The sequence below is a fragment of the Malurus melanocephalus genome, unplaced genomic scaffold (assembly GCF_030028575.1).
Source record: "Malurus melanocephalus ecotype Western Australia unplaced genomic scaffold, MMel_1.1 scaffold_10, whole genome shotgun sequence".
Taxonomy (NCBI): Eukaryota; Metazoa; Chordata; class Aves; order Passeriformes; family Maluridae; genus Malurus; species Malurus melanocephalus.
In genome coordinates, this window is record NW_026623242.1 from 476,943 (window position 1) to 497,964 (window position 21,022).

General features: G+C 36.8%; 1 protein-coding gene across 5 annotated transcripts in view; it reads left to right on the plus strand.

Annotated features, from left to right (window-relative positions):
• USP15 (ubiquitin specific peptidase 15) overlaps nucleotides 1–21,022 on the plus strand; it is a 59,369-nt gene that overhangs the window by 24,730 nt on the left and 13,617 nt on the right. For 2 of the 5 annotated variants that reach the window (XM_057376919.1, XM_057376902.1), the window contains exons 7-8: nucleotides 7,757–7,840; nucleotides 14,187–14,331. In XM_057376919.1, the coding sequence (XP_057232902.1) occupies nucleotides 7,757–7,840; nucleotides 14,187–14,331 (229 nt within the window). Of the gene's footprint in view, nucleotides 1–7,756; nucleotides 7,841–8,604; nucleotides 9,096–14,186; nucleotides 14,332–20,314; nucleotides 20,445–21,022 lie in introns of those variants that run through there. The other 3 variants (XM_057376927.1, XM_057376937.1, XM_057376911.1) reach the window with 3 other exon arrangements.

A 21,022-nucleotide genomic window follows, 5' to 3' on the forward strand; every position in this document is an offset into this window, starting at 1 on the left:
ACTGCTGTTGTCAACAGCACCTTGATAATGGCAAGTGAGTAGAAAGACTTGGGTGTTTTTCTTCATTTATATGGATAAACAATTATTAATATTTTTCCAGTATCTAAACTAGGTTCTGTTGGTTTTGAAGAACAACTGGAACCAATTAATGAATATGATGTCAGCCTTTCAAGTAGTTAACTGTTTTTTGCCTTTGTTGAATGGTTCTTGATCATATCTTTCATAAAAATGTTTAAGTTCTTTTCAGTTCTCTTTATTCATTTTGAGATTATGCATGCATGTAATTAAGTGTCACTGTCATTCTAAAACGTTTTTTATAGTATCATTGCTTATCATTTGAAGGACAGCATTTATCTTTGGTATTTTATCTTGAGCACTTATATTTGGAACACGAGTTTCTATTAAGTTATTTAATGTAGTCTGAGTTCAATGTAAGATTAGTATGAACAGTGTAATCTTGCTTAGCAAGATGTTGCAACACAATGCATTGAGAATGTGAAGCAGTAGAAAGAATGGGATGCTAAGTACTTGAAATTTAATCTCAAAAAGCATCTAGTAGAAATTTAAATTCTTAGTGAAATTTTAGATACAGATTTTGAAGGTTAMAAAAACTTACATAACTCACTGTCATTGATTATTTTGGAAGTTTTGGTTGGAAATTATCCTGGTGATGGTGCCTGCTTCTATTCTGCCAAACTTCTTTTCCACTTTATGGAAAGCATTCAGGAGCAGTATATAARTTAAAGAATGTCTCTTGAAAAATGTTTGATCTGGGACAAATGAAATGACAATTGAGAATGCTGGTGTCAAAGCAGGCTCTAAGTAAACTGGCAAATGAGGATAAATAGTTGTACTATTGTGTACTATTGAGGTTGGGCTGTGGGTTTGAGATCTGGCAGCTATCAAAAAGTTGGAAATTTGATATTCAAMTGCACTGTAGTAATGGAAAGTTTGTAAAATTTAGTAATTAAAATAGCAGCTATCAACAGGCAGTAATGGGACAGGTTTTTACATCTGCTTAAAACTGCATGAACAATCTAATAAATGTTTAAAGGGATAGAAGTATTAAACACTTGCTTTTGAGTTTTCTGTGTGAGATGCATTAGGAGTATTAGTTTGTCAACACAAATAGCATGTATCTACATACTCTCCTACAGCCCTGTCATTGGTCACACACTGGCTCATACTGCTGAAATTACCTCTTTGTAATGCTTCTTTTTAAAGAGTACAGTTTGTAAACATGAATTCTGACATCAAAGTATAAAGGGCCATGTTTAGAAATGTCAAAATACAGAATATTGGAAAGTACTAAAGATTATAAAGCTTGAAACGGTAGGATCATTTCAGAACATGAGTTAAGCTTTTCTACAGATTCATAGAATAGTTGAAATTGGAGGCATCTCTGCAGAGTCTCTGGCCCAACACACTTGCTCGAAGATGGGTCACCTAGAGCAGGTTGCTTAGGACTGTGTCAAGTTAGGTTTTGATCATGAACARGGATGGAAGCTCTACAGTCTTCCTGGGAAACCTTTTCTACTTTTGATAGCCCCTATTTGGGAATTCTTCTGAAATATAAGAAATTCTGTATCAAAGTTTCAGCTTGTACCAAATTGCATCTTCTTCTTTCATTCAGTGGACACTGAGAAGAGTCTTGTTCCAWCTTCTTCATTCCCTCCCCCGGGTATTCATACATGTTGATAAAATTGCTCTGGAGTTCTCTTTTCTCCAGGCTGAGCAGCCCCAACTTTCAGCCTCTCCACATAAGTCGGATGCTGCAATTATTGATCACTATTGTGGTGTCTTACTGGACTTGGTCCAGGATATCTCCGTCTCTCTGGTACTGGGGAGCCCAGAACTCCAGGTGTCTCTTGCCAGTTCTGAGTGGAGGGGAAGAAGGGAAGGATTATCTCCCTTGACCTGTTGGCAGTGCTTTTCCCAGTGTAGCACACTGGGCCAAAGTGGTTGGCTCAAGGACAACACTACTGGCTCATATTCAGCTTTTTGTCCAGCAGGACCCCAGCTGGTTCCCTGCCAAGCTGCTTTCCATTTGATCACCTGCCCACACACCCACCTCTTCCCTGTATATTTGTTCCTAGGATTGTTCCTCCCCAGGTGTAGGCCTTTGCATTTCCCTTGACTGAACTTCATGAGGGTYCTGCTTGCTCATTTATCCAGCGTTTTGAGGTCTGTCAGAATGACAGCAGAATCTATCTTTTGACAGTAAGATGGAAAGATGTTCTGCACATTTTCCCTGCATCTTACTAGCAGAAGCGTAAAAGCAATTTTTGTATTGGTTGCTTCTTTTGGCATTATTTCTGTATTCCTACTGCAGGTAGGATGAATGCTGGCTGTTTTTCATGAGAAATATATTAAAGATGTGAGCATCTCCTGCAAGAAAAGAGCATACTTACTTCAACAGTGGCCAGATTGGGGCCTCAGTTCAGTATAGAAAGGAACMCTTTTGAAAATTATAATTCTGATTTTTCTTAAACATATAATGAATTTGTACAAGAAAAAGATATTATCATCATAATTCTCTCCTTTTTAACTTAGAGGGATTTTAAGTTTGACATCTGTTTCATATAGGAGCAGAGACTATGCTGTGCAACTTAATTTCTGCTCTGTGGTCAAGCTTATCAGTATTTGCCTTTGTTTTATGTGTTTTAACTTCTGAATTTACTTAATTTTGGAAGTAATTGCAACATCCACTGTAAAATCTGCTCATGATTTCATGGTATCTACTATTGTCTCATATTTTAATGCTGCTTAAAATGTTTGTGAGTCTTGGGGTTTTTTTGTCTGAAAGTATCTGAATGTGGTGTACATTCTTAAATCATTCATAGGGTCAGTCAGGCTTAGGATTAGCTGGATTTTTGGCTTTCTGAGAAGTTGTTTTATATCAGCTACTGGGATGTTTTTTGCTCTAGAAGGTTGGCTTCTGTGAAACTTTCTCATTCTCCTGAAATGTCTTAAATGTCATCTGCTCCCAAAAGAGGTATTACTTAGCAGTAACGATCATTTTTGCAAAAAATTTAGTACACTAATGGGTCTGTGAGTAGTTATCTCCTCAGTGTCATGCACATGACAAATGTGCACAAACATACAGATCCCAGTTGTTTTGGTAGCTTAGTTGCTGCTGATYCTGGTTGCTGATTTGAATGAAGACTTGTGATCTGTGTGCAGGCGTTTGTTTTTTTCTTATCTGTATGCTTCTGTGGGAAATTACTCCATAGGCAGAAAAAACAGCTAATCCTCTTTGAATGGTTTATTATTGTCAAGATGGTGTTTTAAAGTAAGATATTAAAAAAAAATCTAAGGTTGTAGTTCAAGTTACTTAAGGAACTGTACTACAAAATCAACCTACTTGTGTTCAGGAGAAGCTGTACATCACTTTAAACCTGTTAGTTTTCTGTTAAGAAGTTGTTACCTGATTATATGCAAATACAAAAGCAAGTTAGAGAAGTATACAAACAATCTATAAACTAGTAGGTTATTTTCTCCTAATTTTAAAAAAGTGTTGTAGCTGGGGCTTTTTAGAAAACTTAGTAAACAACTTTCAAATCTGCTGATCTATCGTGTTCTTTAAAAATGCTTCCTATATTGTAAAAAACTAAGAATTTTTAATTCTTGATCAGTCTGTGAGTGTAATAAAAGTAATGGATTTCATTCTGATACTTCTTTAGATTTCACTGTAGAATAAGTCATTCTAATCAAATAGCTGTCTACTTAGCTTAATTTACCGATAGGCTGCTGTTAACTTTAAAACTATTTTMGTGTGTAAAAGGGAGTGCATTTTTGGTTGGTTGAAGGTTTTTTGGACCATACAAAAATGTGAAACTGTACACATTCATAACTTTTTTCCTTTTGTCCTTGTAATAATGAATGTTTTAGTACATATTTTTCATATAGAAAGTTTTTTTTCACGTAGAAAGGTTTTCACTTTTTTTTTCTAGTTCAAACTGTATTCCTTTTTATCTTGGAAAAGCATTAAAGACCCTTTCTTGATTCTTTTCTGTTACTGAGTTGGACCCCTAATATTTGTTAGGAGGAAAAATGGATGAAAGATGCTTAGCARTCCTTTTTACAGTAATATAAATCTTGTTTATCCAGGTTTTTTAGGAAAATTTATCCATGAATTTTCAAAGGAAAAATGGCATAAGTCTGCTGAAATGAAAAAATGAATTTTTTTTTTCCCTGAAGCAGTTGATATGCAGACAGGTGTTCCTTTCTACTGACTTTTCTGTAAGAAAGAGAATTCTAGTGAATAGAGCTAAATGTGGACTTACTCTGGTGTCTTAAATTGTGTAAGCAAGAGCGGTCAGAGCTTGTCTGCCAGTCAAGAGCTGGACTGCTATTTGCTGATAAATAACTTGTGATAACCATGTGTTTGAGCTCTTATGAGTAAACATCAAACACTGGTAAGGTTCAACAGACATTTTCAAGTTAGTTTAACAGACATGCTCATTAATACGAATATATGGAGGGTTGAAAAGCTTTTAACAAATGCATGTCCTGAGCATTATTTTTTTGATTAATGAATGTTAAAATATCAACCTTTTTTACTGCAAATTCCCCAAAGAAGTATGATTAGCTGAGTTAGTTCACCTAGTTCCCCTACTCGAAGCATGGGAAGCTGGAKCAGATTGCCTAGGACCATATCCAGGCATATTCCGTGTTCAGATGGAATTTTATTTCAATTTATACCCGTAGRCTTTTGTCCTTTCCCTGGGCACCACTGGGAAAGTCCCTGCTTTCTGCCCTGCTTTCCCTCAGGATCTCAAATTTCACCATCTTAAGATCATTTTGGCCAAGGCCCCAGTCTTCACATTCCCATCTAGCTGCTCCTTGGTTTTAAGTATCAGATGCAGCTGAGAAGCTCTCCTTGTTGGTTTCTCAGTCACCTGCATCAGAAAGTTGTCATCATTGCATCCCAGAACCTTTCTGCATTTTTTTGTGCCCTCTTATGTTGCCCCGTCAGCAGGCTAGGGCCTGTAAGTAGGACAGTAAGGACTAGGCCTGTGAATGTTAGGCTTCTTCCAGTTGTCCAAAAAGTCTTAATCTGCCTTTCTTTATCCTGAGAGCGGCAGTGTGAATGCCCACAGAGGAAAAACGATTGTTCTAGCTGCAGTTGTTTCTGCTGGTGTCTGTATTTTTGTCCTTGCTGTTGGTTACTGGGGGAATTCTAGTGCAGTTTACCCATAGTGTTCATGAAGTACATGGGTAGATTAATATCTAATACAGGTTGTCATTTATTTTGGCATACTACAGTAAAGTGGGCTTTATTAACCTGTCTTTTCCTGGCCTGTTATGATGCTAAATTATAATAAATAATTTTGTGGGGTTTGTTTGTTACATCATTAGAAAGTTACTTTTCAAACTTATCTGTTAGTTTCTGCTGATACTGTAGCTATGTTGAGAACTTGGCTGCTCTAAAGTTTCCCCAGAGTTTTCTCTTCTCCAGACTGAGCAGCCCCAACTCTCTCAGCCTGTCCTCATAGGACAAGTGCTCCAGCCCTCTGATCATCTTGTGGCCCTGCYCTGCCCTGGACTCACTTCAACAAGTTCATGTCCTTATGGTGGCCCCAGAGGCAAGCAATTGCACTCCAGGTGGGGTATCAAGAGGGCAGAGCAGAGGGGGAGAATCACCTTCCTCACCCTTCTGGCTGTGCTGCTTTTGATGCAGCCTAGGATACAGTTGGATTTCTGTTGTGTGAGCTCATGTTGCTGGGTTATGTTGGTCTGCTCATCTAGCAACACCCCCAGTTCTTTCTCTTCAGGGCTGCTCTCAATTCATTCTTGGCCCAGCCTGTACTTGTGATTGGGCTTGCCCTGAGTCGGTTGCAGGACCTTGCATTTGTCAYTGTTGAACTCATGCAGTTTGCATCAGCCCATCTCTCAAGCTAGGTCTTTCTGGATGTCATCCCTTCCCTCCARTGTGTCAACCACACCACACAGCTTAGTGTCAGCAGCAAACTTGGCGACTGTGCAATGATCCTACTGTCCATGTCAGCGCCAAGCAGCACTGGTCCCAGTACTGACCCTGAGTAGCCACTGGTTTCCACTTGGACACTAAGTCACTGACCACAACTTCTTGAGTGCAATTGTCCAGCCAGTTGCTTGTCCACCAAGTGGTCCATCTGTCACATTCATGTCTTCCCTAGTTTAGAAATGGTGTCTAATACTTTGTGGAAGTCCAGACTGATGATGTCAGTCTTCCCTCATCCATGGCTGTAGCCCCATTGTAGAAGGCTACCAGATCTGTCCAGCAAGATTTGTCCTTAGTTGATAGCATGCTGGCTGTCACCAATCACCTCCTCAGTCTTCTTGGTTAGGGGGACCGTAGCAGACCCYCACTTTAATCTTGCCTGTCCCTGCCCTCCCTTTAACCCTTATGCATAATCTCTATCAGCTCTTCATGGATATTTAAGAGAAGCTTCCAAGAGGTTCCCTTCCTCAAGGTTTGTCCTTCCTCAAGAACCTGTATTGTTTTATTCCAACACTCTGGACATAGTACCCATCTCACCCCTTATTTGCCAGTGGTGGCAATAAGATCATACCCCTGAAGGCCTATGTGCATCTCCATCTCCTCTTGGTTTTTGCCCATGCTTGTGTGTTTGCATGGAGGCATTTAAGCTGGGCCCTCAATGAAGCTGAGGTGCTGGCTGCAGTGGCTGGAATTCTTTTGCTTTGTACTTCAGGTTCATCCTCCTGGTCTGTGAACTCTCTCCAGGCTTTGGGCAGGGATTCAGTTTAGCCCTGGATCAAATTGGTATGAACAGTGTGGATTGAGCTTCCCCTTCCCCAGCAACTTTTCTTTTGGAGGAGGTTTATTAGTAGAAAGTTGAAAATAAATGTGAAAATACTTGGAAAAGTTTCTGATGTAAAGATGTTTAATTCCTTACAAAGTTCAGTTCTTGAAAAGTGCTTAAAAAGTTCAGAGCATGCAAAAGTTCTTCTCTGAAAACAGTCATGTGTATTTCAAAGCTTTTCAATGACAGCCAGAACTCCAATTCAATTGGAGTTACGTAGGGCCCACAAAAACAGGGAGGTACGTGAACTCAGGATTGAGTATTCAGTCTTTTCCTTGGTTATCTGTAAGATTTGCTCAACTATCAACTGCAGATAGTTGTAAGTATTGTATTTAAATGATCTATTCAGAGGTCTTTGTGATGATGAAAATAATCAATATTCTTCTATTTTAAAGTAGTCTTAAACCACAGAAATGAGTGACAAAAAAGGTTTTTAAAAATTTAGTGTTGTGTGTAATATCCTGACATTTTCTACCAGTGTTACTGTGACAGTTTTAACTAAATGGTTCCATGCTGCTGTTAAACTAACCTTGAAATACTTATCTTAATCATTTTTGTATCTCAAYATCCATGTAGTTTGAAGTTAAAAACAAGTAAAATTTTCACATTAGAAACTTTACATTTTATAACATTTTAGAACATCAGAATATCTAGTCGTACTATAAGCTGAAAACAATTTTTATAGCACAGTGATCTGTGATTTCTCTTGGTTTTTAATAGCTCTGTTTATTCAGCAAGGTATGGAATTTTTAGGTACTGTGAAGCATTTCAAGTTTTAAAAGACAGATTCTGAGGGCTGCATGTCCTGAGTATTTTCACTATTTTGCCCACTATTTAAAAAGTATTTTCCATGCTTGTTTATCTGCTTTGTTCATTTGTTATCTTTCTTTCATAGTTTTTAATACTTCAGCATTTTTGTCTAATTTATCATTTTCATATTTTTAAAGGTCCCCAGGTGCATCCAATTTTTCAACTTTACCAAAGATCTCTCCATCTCTATCAAATAATTATAACAACATGAACAACAGAAAGTAAGCAATATACCTTAAAACATTATTTGATTTAATCACCCCAGTGTGATATAAACAAAGTTCAATGTTTTATAACTCCTAGCTTAAGGATTTTGAATTGCTTTGCAATATTTGGCTTGTGAATTGTTACTGGTTACTATTTCATAGTGCAGGTAGCGCTGACACCATGAAATGAAACAGTATTAGAGATGTTTGTAACTCGTAGTCTTCAGCAGGGAAGACACTAAAAAAGAATTTTGGGTGTTGTAAGAAAGTGTATAGACTTTATTTAGAGTTCATCATTCTAAAAATACGTCGTTGCTRTTATTATTCTGTCTGAATTTAAATGGACAACCAAAAAATATAAAGTACTTATCTTTATGGTCAGGTTTTCCCTTATTTATTGCTTCTAAGGTATTAGAGCAGCATATGTGACATTACACTTTGATTTCAAATCATGACAGCTGAATTGTTTTAGCTGTAATATAGCCAGCAACCTAACTTATGTTTCTTAGTGCTAGAAGACTTGAGAGAGATCAGGCTAAGTGTGCTTGACTATTGCAATGAACAAAGGCTTAGTAAGAGACTTCACACTTTGAGGTGCTTTCTGCTTTTAATTCTGAATTAGAAGTTTAATGAAAAATGTGATGAAACTCTAAAAGAAGACCTTTCATATTGCAGTGGCCAACTTTTTATGTAAAGTTATTGTTGTTGTACACAACTGTAAAAGAAGTTGGTGAATGTTGGTGAATATAGAAAAACATGGAATTATTTCACTTTAACAGATAATGGAGCATCTTTCAAATGCTTGAAACCAGAGAGCACTCATCCTTAATGCAAGCTGGGGGAAGTTGAAGAGCCCTATTCTTACAATTCATTCAAATTTTTAATATTTTTCTAAATATGCATTTTGTGATCACACTTGAAGATGTTAAATATTAAAAAGGTGACATAAATATTAAATATACAATATCTTCCAGTTAARTACTGCACTTATCAGAAGTGATTTTTCCTAAGGGGTGAAGTGTCACTTGTGCTTCTACCAATTGTGAGTAGTCCCAACTCTCACTGTTGAACAGTTGACTCTGTGTATTTAAGTGCAGTCTATTGTACTCTGTGTGTGAATGTGTAGTAAATAAAAGGAGCATTGTATCTATGATTGAATGAAAAGTTAYTTGATCAGAGCTGAGTCTCCAGCTGAGACTAATTTCCTCTCCCAGTGCTTAATCAAAAGGCAATTGCCAAACCCAAGACTTAACAGTTACTTTTTTCAAGGGAGGCATGATAGTAAATTAAGCCAACAAGGCTTTCCTATTATTTTTTTTTTTTTTTTTTTTTAATGTTAGCCTCTTGCGAGGGATGTAGTTATTTTTAGGAGGCACTTATGAAACGTGTTGCCAGCTCTTGCAGATTTAAAGATAGTTTGTTCAATTACTTTAGATTATTTTATTATTATTTCTTGGTTTGTTTTGGAGCCAATATGTGAGCTTTGAGAACTTAAGGAAAAGTTCTGGGGTTTGGAGGTGTGTGTTTGTTTGTTGTTGTTCACAATTCATGATTTTCAACAGAAATATGTGTTGAAAGGGGAATAATATTAATTCCAGATTTGATGAGGATTTGGTCCTTTTAAGTGATTTAACTATAACTTAAACATTTGTCTATCAGTTAATAGGTACATATACTCTGTAGTATTATGAAATACCAGTCATTTTTCTTCTGTATCTCAAAACACAGTACATCTGGATGTTATGTAGGTTGGACATTCAGTGCAGAAGTATATGGTTTTCCTTACAATAATCCAGTCATGATGACTTGAAAATATTTTATAAGTTACAGATTAATAATTCAATACAAGATGTAATGCAGATGAATCTTTAGCAGCACTTTTCTCAGAGTATATGTTCAGTGATGAAGTCATATCCATACTGTTGCATTGAGAATTTTTGGCTTCAAAGGGTAAATGGCAAGATATATCTGTGTATTTAATTGTATAAGTCTGGGTTTAAGAATCTTCCGCTCTTCTCTCAAATATCTCCTTGTCTAATAAAGCACTTTTTCATTAATTAATGCTATCTTTGTTACTTCCTTAATTAACTTCTTAATGTTAGCTTTGTCTGGAATTTATTTCCATGCTTCTGCCTTACTGTCTCTTATACCATATTCTTTCTTGAATATAAAGAACATTGTCTTTAGTACAATASTGAAATCATACATTTTTGGCTTTCTAGGATCTGTTGGCATCTCCATATGAGCATGAGATGTTGTGACTAAAGGAAATACTAGCATCTGTTATGAAGATAATTTTAGCTGGCAAAGATGAATTATAGGCATAAAAAACAAATAAGTTATGTGTATTAATGATCACAAATACTAGTCATTTGTAAACCTGCTTTTGCTCCTTATAGAGGTCACCTAAAGAGTTCAATCTGTGTTAAAAATCTGAAAGTATCAGGTTTGTTTGTATGGTACACATTTCTGTAATGTTTTTCTGATCCGGGAGCTGTTCTGTGTTAGAGTAAGCCTCAAATAGGTAGATATTTAATCGTGTGTTGAGGTAGTCATACATTACATATCAGAAACAGCTTGTTCAAATTTTGTCCAGTGCAAAGCCTTCATTTCTGTAAATGTGAGTTTGCATTTGATGGAATGGAGGATTCCAGATAATTGATCATTGATGTTCTTTTGCCTTTACAGGTGTCTTGTTGAAAGAATAACATAGGAGGATTAGCATAATATGTGTTAGTGGATTCAGAAAAGCAGGGAGAGACACGCATCTTTTAGGTCTTACTGGAATTTCTGTTTATTGCTGTTAATAAAGCAATACATTTCATGTCACATACAGTGTTTTTTAAATTATGTGGGATGGGGATTAAAACCACCTGAACAGAGATCTTGCTTGGAGAATTAAGTGAAAAGTTGTTCTGTTTGCTTCATTTGTAACCATTGCTTTAGGCTCCTAGAATTACTTGCTTGCATCATTTAGTAATGTCAGCCTGTCAAGATGGACAGCTGGCAGCTTTGTTCACATGCTTGGTATATTTCAATATGCTTATTCCAGGAAGTAAAAGTGTTACTTGCATTACCTGTAGAAAGTTTCTTCCCATTTTGCTTTGCACATAACCAAATAGTATGACAAAGGTGATTTAAACAGATTTATATTGTTTAAGTAGATTATAATGTTGTCTTTCGCTCTCTAAACAATAATAATAAAAATTATTAGCAATAATAATAAAAAGATAGTAATCTGTAGTGACATGGGCCTCTTCTGCTGCTTCAGGTATCTCTAAAATCCTTTGAAACCTGATAATGGGTTTCTTAAGGCGGTTGGTCAAAAAACCGCATTGGCAGTGCTTTAAAATAATTGAAATATTACTGAGCTCAGTAAGTCTTCCAAAGTTTTAATTTTCTGGGCTCATCCTTGCAACTCTAATTCCTTTTGCAGCCCCTGTTTATATACCTATTGGTACATGACATTCCACTGTCAAATGATTTCTTTTCCAAAGTTAGTCATGCTTTTCCAATCTTCTCTGCTCATAAATCCATGCTTCCCAGAGCTCCGCCTATACAGTGAGTACTCTGGGTTCATCATCACCATTTGAAATCTGCTTTGATGTTTCAAGGCACATACAGATGGTACAAATAAGTCATTTAAGATACGCCCCATTTATGAATTTACAGAGTTACAGATAATAAAATCTCATTTGTAAACCTTCTTTTACCATTTTTACCATTTCTAAAACTTTGTTCAAGGGTCTGAAGATGGCTTCGTGTTTTCAAATCTTGCCTTGCTTTTGAGAAGCAATTTTTTCTAAGACCTATTAGGGTTTTCTTTCTGTTACTGCCCTTACTTGATTGGCCTATTCTAATTCTACCCCTCTGCTTTTCCCTGCATTGTTCCTTCATTAATGGTAGGAAAGTTTTGCAGGAAAAGCAGCTGGAGGCTTGGGGACACACCATTATCCCAGATTACTTTTCCTAGGGTATTTGTTTGAATGAAATTTATGTAGACTTACCTTGCATCTTTACTTGTTTTCCATTGTTAGCTATTTACTATTGACTGTTAATAACAATTTAGTTCTCATCGAACTCAAAAGCATGAAAATCAAAGCAACAATGTAATTTAAATAAAAATAATTCTTCCAGTACAAAATGGCTTGCAGACTGATAAAGCTGTAGAGAGACATCTCCTAGTATCCTACACACAGTAGGCACTGTGTTTTATAGGATACATTTTGATAAAATGTTCTAGAACTGTGAAAGAGAAATATATTAATAGATCTGACTCACAGGATGAGTGGTAACCTTATTCTCTAAACCCCTCAAATATATTTCCTTGGGCCAATACAGAAGATGAAAGAGCTCCAAAACGTCTTTCCCTTTTGACAGTTTGTCCCTGAGAATAAACACAACGCTGCATCTATTCACACTGGAATTATCTTGAACTAAATTATCATCAYGGTACTCAGCTAATTTGAGAAAATCTTTCACTTGAATAAACTACAACCAAAAACTACCAGTTGCTTAGCTTCCTAGTGTCCCTCCAAAGAGATTTCTTTTTTGTTAACCGTGTGAAAAGTGTTATCTTTAAGTCAGGTAAGGAAAGTAGTAGGAAGGAAGGAAGGCTGAAAGTAGAAGCTGCTTGTGTACCCTGTGCATGTGCATTTCTGTTGGTGCTGTGCACTGTTGGTTGTGTTGTGGGAGTTGCATTAGCACCAGTGGCAGGCTTGTGGTTTTGATTCCTGGGGGAGCTAAGGCTTGCCATCTTAAAGGAATTGGAGTTCACTGATACAAGTGGGCTGTAGCTGCAAAGGGAGATGGAAAATAATTTTTACTGGGGATCTCTCACACATGGTTGAACTAGTGACTAGTGATAGGGGACAGGTGACCACAGAAGCAAGCTTGAGGGTTATGTAGGCCCTGGAGTTCAAAAAGTATCCCATGTAAAGAAGGGATAAGCATTTAAGATAGGATTAAGCTAAATGGGCAGAACTGACTTTACATGTTTTGGTTTTTTTTTTCATTGAGAATGACCAGTAAACACAGTGCCTCTTAGCTAGTTTGGGGACAARCCAGAGAGCAGAGAAATGCATATGTATAGAAAAAGGAGACTCAGGAAAATAGGAAAGTCAGCTATTAAACAGAAATGAGCTGATGAAAAAGTTTGATTAGAGCAGCTTTATGGATAGTGGAGCTATAAACTACAAAAATTTCTGAGACTATTGAAAGAGACCCTTCCTTTTGAAATTTTTGATAACTTGATTAAAAAAAACAACAGTTATTTATTAAAAGTGAGTAATTGTGCACTGAGGGGACAGTTGGAATTCAGTAAAGAGCCATGGTAGTGTTCAGGAGTAATAGAGTGTAACCATTGGGGACTTGCATCCTCAGGCTTTTGCAATTATAAATCTCAGTTATTTATCATGATTGATCCTTTGCACTACATATTCTTTCTTACCATCCTTAGGAAGTGACTTTCAAATTTTTGAAGATACTGCTTCTAATGTGAGTGATGCTTAGTACCTGCAGAAGTACTCCTGAATTTTCGCCAAAACTGCTGTCACACAGATTCCATTATGATCAGTGCCTGAAGTGGTTAAACCTTTGTGCTTGCTTGTTTTTTTCTAACATATTACAGAACATCCTCTTAGAAGATTTCTTTGCCTTTCTAGTGTTCTCAGATATGCTGAGTTTGCTGTTTTAGGGTTAGTTTATGTTTCATACTTTTATATTTCATCTGGAAACAATTCTAAATATTATCATTTTGCCTATTTCAGTCTTCTCCAGTTTCTTCAAACAGATGCATCTTAGATTTATAATGAAATTATTACAAGGCATTTTGCGCATTCCGTTACCTCTCAAGGCTTTTCTGCATTTGCATGCTGGATAATGCTGTCCTAGCAGGGAAGCTATAAATAGACTGTCTGATGCAGTGAGGCAGCTATGCCACAGTGGCCTTGGAAATCTCAGCTTTCACCTGTAACTCTGCATTCCCATTCCCWCCGACCTCACTCTTGCAGTAGCAGGATGCAAAAGGAACATAAATGATTGATTGCTGCTGGTGGTGTCTAAAGTCTGAGTGTTTTAAATACGATGGAGCAATGAAGAATAGAGTAAGCTGTGAAGCTGCTCCTATAAAAAAGGGGTAGGGATGTAATAATTGCAGTTACTGCAGTAATTTTGCTTCTGGTTGTTTGCACAGGGGACTTTGAAATTAATACTATTACAAAAGTTAAGTGTTTTAAATCTTTACTTGTTTGCAGAAGTTAGTTTAATATTTTTAATCATTTAAGCTTATAAAGTACTTGTATGTTTTAAAGTACTGTAGACTACATGTTTACATTTTGAAAGATGTCTTGTTTTCTTGCAGTGTGAAAAATTCAAACTATTGTCTCCCATCATATACTGCTTATAAGAATTATGATTATTCAGAGCCAGGAAGACATAATGAGCAGCCAGGCCTGTGTGGCCTGAGTAACTTGGGGAATACATGTTTCATGAATTCAGCAATTCAGGTATGTACTTTAAAATGAAATCAGCTAGTCTCATTACTTGGAAATAGTATCTTGTTTTACTTTGTCATGTTCAGAGAGATCTGCTAAGTAGCTGAATAGGATTAAAAGTGAGAAAATAATACATCTTTGCTGGTATACTTTAAAAGTTGATTTACATAGCTRCATTCATAATGATCAAGATCAGAAAGAGGTTTGACTAGTGTTCTTCATGAGTGAGCTCTTAGGTGGGATTCTTTGCTTTTTATGATAATTGCTGTGCACATATGTCACAAAAACTAACTTTTCCTTTTGAAATGCACTTGGGTACCGGTTGTAGTACTGAAAAAAGTGTCATAAAGTAGATGACTGATAGATTCCTTGGCCTGTATTTCTGTCTCAATAGGTACTTTTAGTGCTCAGGTTAACATGCAGGAASCTTGGAAAATACTTCCCTATGACCTTTGCTCTCTGAATAGCTGCTATTTCATGGATGAGGTATTTTACAAGAATGTTGTAGCTTGTTTCTTTGTTATGAATTCAAGAGAAATACTAATATATCTACTATTACTCTACCAAGATGAAGAAACCGGAGTGTTTCAGTTTTGAATGGCATTTGCAGTTGTAGGATAGTTAGTGATCAGAACTAGTAGTTGCATTTGGTTTTATTTCGTTCTGGAACCCGCTTTTTGTCATTGGCGCAGTCTTTTGTTAAAAAACTGTAACGTATTTAAGTTCTTGTTCACATATTTCTCTGCTGAGTATAAAAATACTAGATCTTAACCAAGYGTGCTACAGAGTTGTTATCCTCCTTTGTCATTACAAGGATTTTTGGCATATGTTTGTGATTTCTWTGGTAAAATTTTTAAAAAATAAAAAAAAAATCCACAATCCAAATGTTTTATTCCTTCTTTAGCCTGTGCGRGTAAAAAAGGAATTTCAAGTACATTTGTAAGCTAAGTTTATAAAATAGCTGAAATTTGTTCAAAAGAAATGTTCCAGAATTTCATRGTGTGTGTAGATTTTTCTATTCTATTTCATTGAGAATTTTGCCTTACTTTTCTGTAGCCTCCTGTTAGGTAGCTGCAGAGAACCCCAAGCTCTCCTCTTAGTCTTGTCTTCTTCATGTCAGACTAATGCATACAGCTCTGCCTTTCCTTGTATATCGTTCTCCAGCCCCCTGACCATGTTAGTATCACTTCTCTGTTCTTTCTTACCCTTGAGAGCCCTAAACAGGAAAGTACTCCTGCAGAAGTCCCATAGGTTCCATAGAGGGGAAGATTTGCTCCCCTTTGCCTCTGACTACAGTTGCTAATATAGCCCAGTGCAGCAGGATACCTTTCCCATGGGGGTGAACAGCTGGATCACATTTCCAGACAGAAAAGGACCACTGGGTCATGTAATGTGAAGCTGCTTTCTGGCCAGTCAGCACCCCCCTGTTAGTGGTATATAGGGTTGTTCCATGCTTATTCCATACTTACTGATGCAAGGTATGCATAAAATTAAACTTATTCTTGTTTCTAAAAGTCTTTTTATGAGGATACTTGAAGAGAAGTTGAACAGTGCAGGAAGTAATTAAGTATTTTTTCTAGCATGCTACAYGAAAGATAGCTAAGCTGAAAAGGGGAAGGACGCACAATTTGCAGTGTCCACTCTAAATAAAAATGCTACACATAAGCTCTCTTGATTACTGAATTGCATCATTATGCTGTTGTAAAGGRAAAAAAAGATTATGTTTTCGTCCAGCGTGTCAACCAGTATTATCTTTTAAAACTTGAATTAAAAGAATACTCTTGTTACATAGTGAATTTTTTTTTTATGATGCTACACTGTTCATCAAGTTATACTGATTAAAAACAAGGATAATACTTATTACTTATGCAAACATTTATTAAACTATACATGAATTTGCATAGATGTAGTTTAAAAGTAACCTTTTAGGTGAGAATTCTAAGCATGGGTTGTTGCTTTTAGGAATCTTATACAGCGTAACAAATTTGTTACAGGTCACATCATTATCCCATTGTGTTAAATTGATTTAATTCTGAGGTCTGCATTAGAAATTGTAAAAGCTTTGACTTCATCGCTTTCAATTACATCTAGAGAATTCAGTGTTCAAGTAATTTCTGATAAACTGTAGTGTAAATTAATAAATACAGGTTTGCTGATTAACAAGACAGTGCTCTGGGTAAGAAAATGAGGTGTTTATTGAGCAGTGCAGCTTTTAGTTTGGCTTGGTACCTTTAATATGTCCTTGAAGATGTCCTTTTCAGATGCATTATTTGGCAGCTTTCTTAGGAAGGAAATGTAAAGTGTTTTTCAATTTCACATATTGTATCTCTCAAAGAAAATACTGTTCTGAGTTTAATGTTTTCTAAGAAATCCATGGAAGTGCTTTTTGATGRAAGTATGATGTGTTCTTAATGCACTCACAGGCTGCATTCTTCTTCTTGCTGCCACTTGCATCTTTTTCAGTTACACAGAAAGCATGCATTTCACTTTTCTAATTTGTTTTAATTTCACCTCCTACTTTTATTGGAGTGACATTGGATTATTAATCTTGGAAGCAATGAAAAGATGGGCTCAGATAGTATATAGATGGCAAACTAGGGAATTCTGCTTGGGAATATTGGGTGCTCTACCCGTTGATCTGGATGATGGAGCAGAGTACACCCTCAGCAAAATTAGAGATCACATAGATCTGCAATGAGAAGCTGCTATACCAGATGACTGTGCTGCAAGTCAGAGGGACCCCAGCCAATCAAAGRAAATGCAGAGCCCTGCACGGGGGGAGGAACAATCCCATGAAAAAAAACACACTGGGGTAGGGGGTCAGCATCTGGATGGAAGGCAGTTTGTCAGAGAAGCACCCAGGATCCTGCTGGAYAAAAAGCTGAACATGAGCCAGCAGTATGTTTCTGTGGCCAAGGCAGACTACAGCATCCTGGGTTGCACTAAATATTGCTAGTAGGCTGAAAGAGGTGAACCTTTCCTTCCACTCAGCATGGGAGASACACCCCCAAAATTTTGAGTTCACTTCTGAGCTCCCCAGAGAGATAGGGATACACTGGAGCAAGCCCAGTGAGAGACCACACAGGTGATCAAAGATTGCAGTATCTGACCTGCGTGGAGAGGGAGAGAGCTGGTGCCATTCAGCCTGTAGAAGACTCTAAAGTGATTTTACCATTTTTTGGAAGCATCTGATGGAGAAAAGTACAAAAAAGCTGAGCCAAGCTCTTCCCAGTAGTGCCTACGGAAAGGAGAAGAGACAATGGGCACGATCCAAAAGCATATGCAATTCTTAAATTTTTGTTTTAAAATGGGGTTTATCAAACAGTGGAATAGATTTTTCAGAAAAACTGCGAAGCCTCCATCCATGAAGATGCTTAAAACCGAAGTGAACAAAGTCCCAAGTAACCTGCTATAGGTGAGCTGTCTTTGAGCAAGTGAGTTGGACTAGAGAATCTGTAGTGATTCCTTCCAACTTTAACTATTCTGTGAATCTCTGATCTGCTTTGGTCACCTGCTTTAGCTTACTATCTTCCTAAGGTGTATTCCTTCACAATTGCGCTAACACATGGGTGCATGTGTTAYCAGGACAAATCTGTTTTCTTTAAACAGAATAGTTTACTGCAGAGTACTGGGCTCCAAAATATTTTCAATTTCATTWATGTATCAAAAGCTCTGATTTTATCCCTTCCATGTAGTTTGCACTGAGTGTGATCAGTGTAGCTTTCTCCAGCAGAAGCAGGGTTCAATTTATCTGTTTTCCAGCTGATTCCACTTTTCTCAGATATCTGAGAAAGCATTGTGTCCAGGGAGCATTGAGGCCACTGAGTGCTCACACAAGAGCCATTTCTGCTTCAGAAAACATCACATTTCTCACACAACTTCTCTTTTGTCTTAAGTCCTGTGCAGTGAAGATGGTTTGCATCAGAGCTATTACCAATGTTCCTTGAAGAAGAGGGACAATTCCTTCACATAGCTTCATCTCCTGAGTCTGGCAAACTTGTCTGAAGGTTCTTGCCCTGTAAACATACTAGGAAGAAATGTGAAAATCCTGGCAATGTCTTATATTTTTTTGCAAGTTCTTTAGTAGTTCTTCAATCTATAGGTAAGGTTAGGCTTKCTTCTTCATCCTTCCAAGTGATTACTGTAAAGAGACCTTTGCCTTTCCAAGTACGGGTTTTCAGTGTTAAAAATCTCAGAACAACTGGAGGACAGGTGATGAAAAGAGCCTCTGTGGGACCACAAGCAGCTGCAAGCTGAATTAGAGTAAGGCCAAGAAGGTTAAAATACCACTGTATATCTCCCTAGTGCTGTTCTCCTATCACCATTCCTTAATTTTAATAAAAGAATAATTCAGTATTATTTCTTATTTTGGTTGCATTGGAACTTTYGTGTAGTTTTTCCAGATTCTTTCAAAGGAATTATTCCAAGTATTTATTTTATTTCAGTGCAAACACCTATGGCTAGATTTTTATTAATTAGGCCTCAATGTCTGCTTTTGCAGATCCAAGCATGAAATAAATCAGTAAAGACAAAAGAGAGCATGTGGATTTTCTGATACAGATTTTATTGTGGATGCTTGAACCCATATTAAAAAAAAAATAGGATTTGCCAGCAGGTGTTTCATTCACGTTCACTTATGTACATAGCTATGTTCTAAGCTCAAAATACATTAGAAAACTAAGAGTCTTGTTAAGCATTGCTGTGCTGCCACCTGTGGATGTTTTCCAAGTATTACTTTCTACTTTGGTGGGATACTAGAGATGAGAGCTCTGTTGGCCAGCACTTCATTGCTGACCCTCTTAAATAAGTACAACTGATTGCAGGGAAACCTCTTACTGCAAGCTAACTTGGGTGCAGAGGTACAATACACTGAGTAGTGTTGCATGGTTATAGCCTGAAGGTTATATCTGCACTGCATAACCATACAGATTAAGTCCTGTAAGGCCAATGACTTGGGAGCAAACATTTGTGTGCTTGTATRTTTTGTCTCCTCCAGGACAGAATTCAGAGGATKAATTGTACTTTTATGTCTTCCTTTGAAGCATCTTGAGATTATATCTAATGTTACGCATATTCATAACTGTCCTGCTAAGTCTTTGCTGTTAGGTTATACATAGAAAAACCAAGGGTCAAGGTCAGTCACTTCCAAGCTATTGTCATGTTGAAGTGGGAAATTGCTTTTAAACATCTCCAGAAAGATCTAAGAAATAGACGAAGAGTTTGAATGTTTAATATTTTCATCAAGTGTGATTGTTTGGTGTTTTTTTTTTCTTTTACAATGAAAACATAAAAATTTCAAATTTATATTTTTGTGATTAAAAAATAGGAGGAGAAAGAAAGTAAATGCTTTCATTAGAAACATTTTTTTTCTAACATTTTTATTTTTATGGCTTTTTACCGTAAGTTTGATTATATACACCTAACTTCAGAGCAAGCTTTGCAATGGGTATTTCAGAAGTTTTCTTTCTTCAGAAAGCTGAATAATATTACCTCTACAGTTACTTAAGGCTGTGAGTTTATCTAGAAAAGAGATGGCATACTTCACTAGTACCTGAAATTATTGCTCTGTTTCATTTGCCATAGGCATGTGGAGTTTGGATTAAGGAATGTATTCACTGAGTGTTTTTTGCCATGTCTGATGGCAAACAGATGAAAACAGAATAGATCCATATAAATCACTTTTTCTCCTATGACTTGGATCTTCCTTTCAGTCCAGCAGCTCTTGGTCTTTTATTAGAACGCTGAAATATGAAATTGCAATGTCCCTTGCATAAAATTCTTAGTAAGTAGCATCTGAAGCTGAAGAACTAGTACACTTAGAGGAATATTCAATTTTCAGTATCTCAATTTGTGATCCTAGTGTCTCCTTCTCATTTCCCCAGTTCACTGGCATGATAGTTAGTGATATTTTCTTTATTTTGGAATTTTATTTTTATCATTGCTTTTGTGTAATATTCCATATGGAATGTGAAGAAATGTTTCCTTGTTCCCTTAGGATTATAGGATGATTCGTGGAACTTCAGGAGGTTTCTGGTGTAACCTYCTGCTCAAAGGAAGGTTGGCTCTGAGGTCAGAACAGGTTGCCCAGGGCTTTATCCAGTTGGATCTTGAAAACCTCCAAGAAGGTAGAGCCTCTTAGTTCCACTGCTTGACTGTTCTTACAGTGAAAACCTTTTTCCTTACATTCTTAACCTCTCATGTTTCAACTGATGCCCACTGCTTCTTTTCCTTCTAATATGTGCCACTGTGAAGAGCCTGATTCAATCTTGTCCTTAACTTCTTTATTGGTACTAGAAGGCTGCTTTTGGGCCTCCCTGAAACAGTCTCTTCTGCAGCCTATTCTCACAGGGCAAGTGCTTCTAGGCCACTGACTGTCTTGGTGGCCCTCTTTCATAATTCTTTTTTTTTCTTTTTATTAATTAAGTATTAAGTCTGTGCAGACTCTTATGTCAGAATTGTTCCATATTTAAATTGCATGGATTTGGAAGAGTATGGCATTACTGCTTTTATTAYGTCCCTCTTAATGAAGGTTTCATAGGACAGGTAGACTTGCTGGCATTGTCATAGTCTAGTATTGTACGCAGTATTCCAGTGAGATTGCAGCATTGAGATGTGTATATATATCTGTATGTATACATAACACTAAAAATATTTTTTTCTTTTTCATTTTCCTGTACATCTTAATAACTTTTTTCCAAGTTAT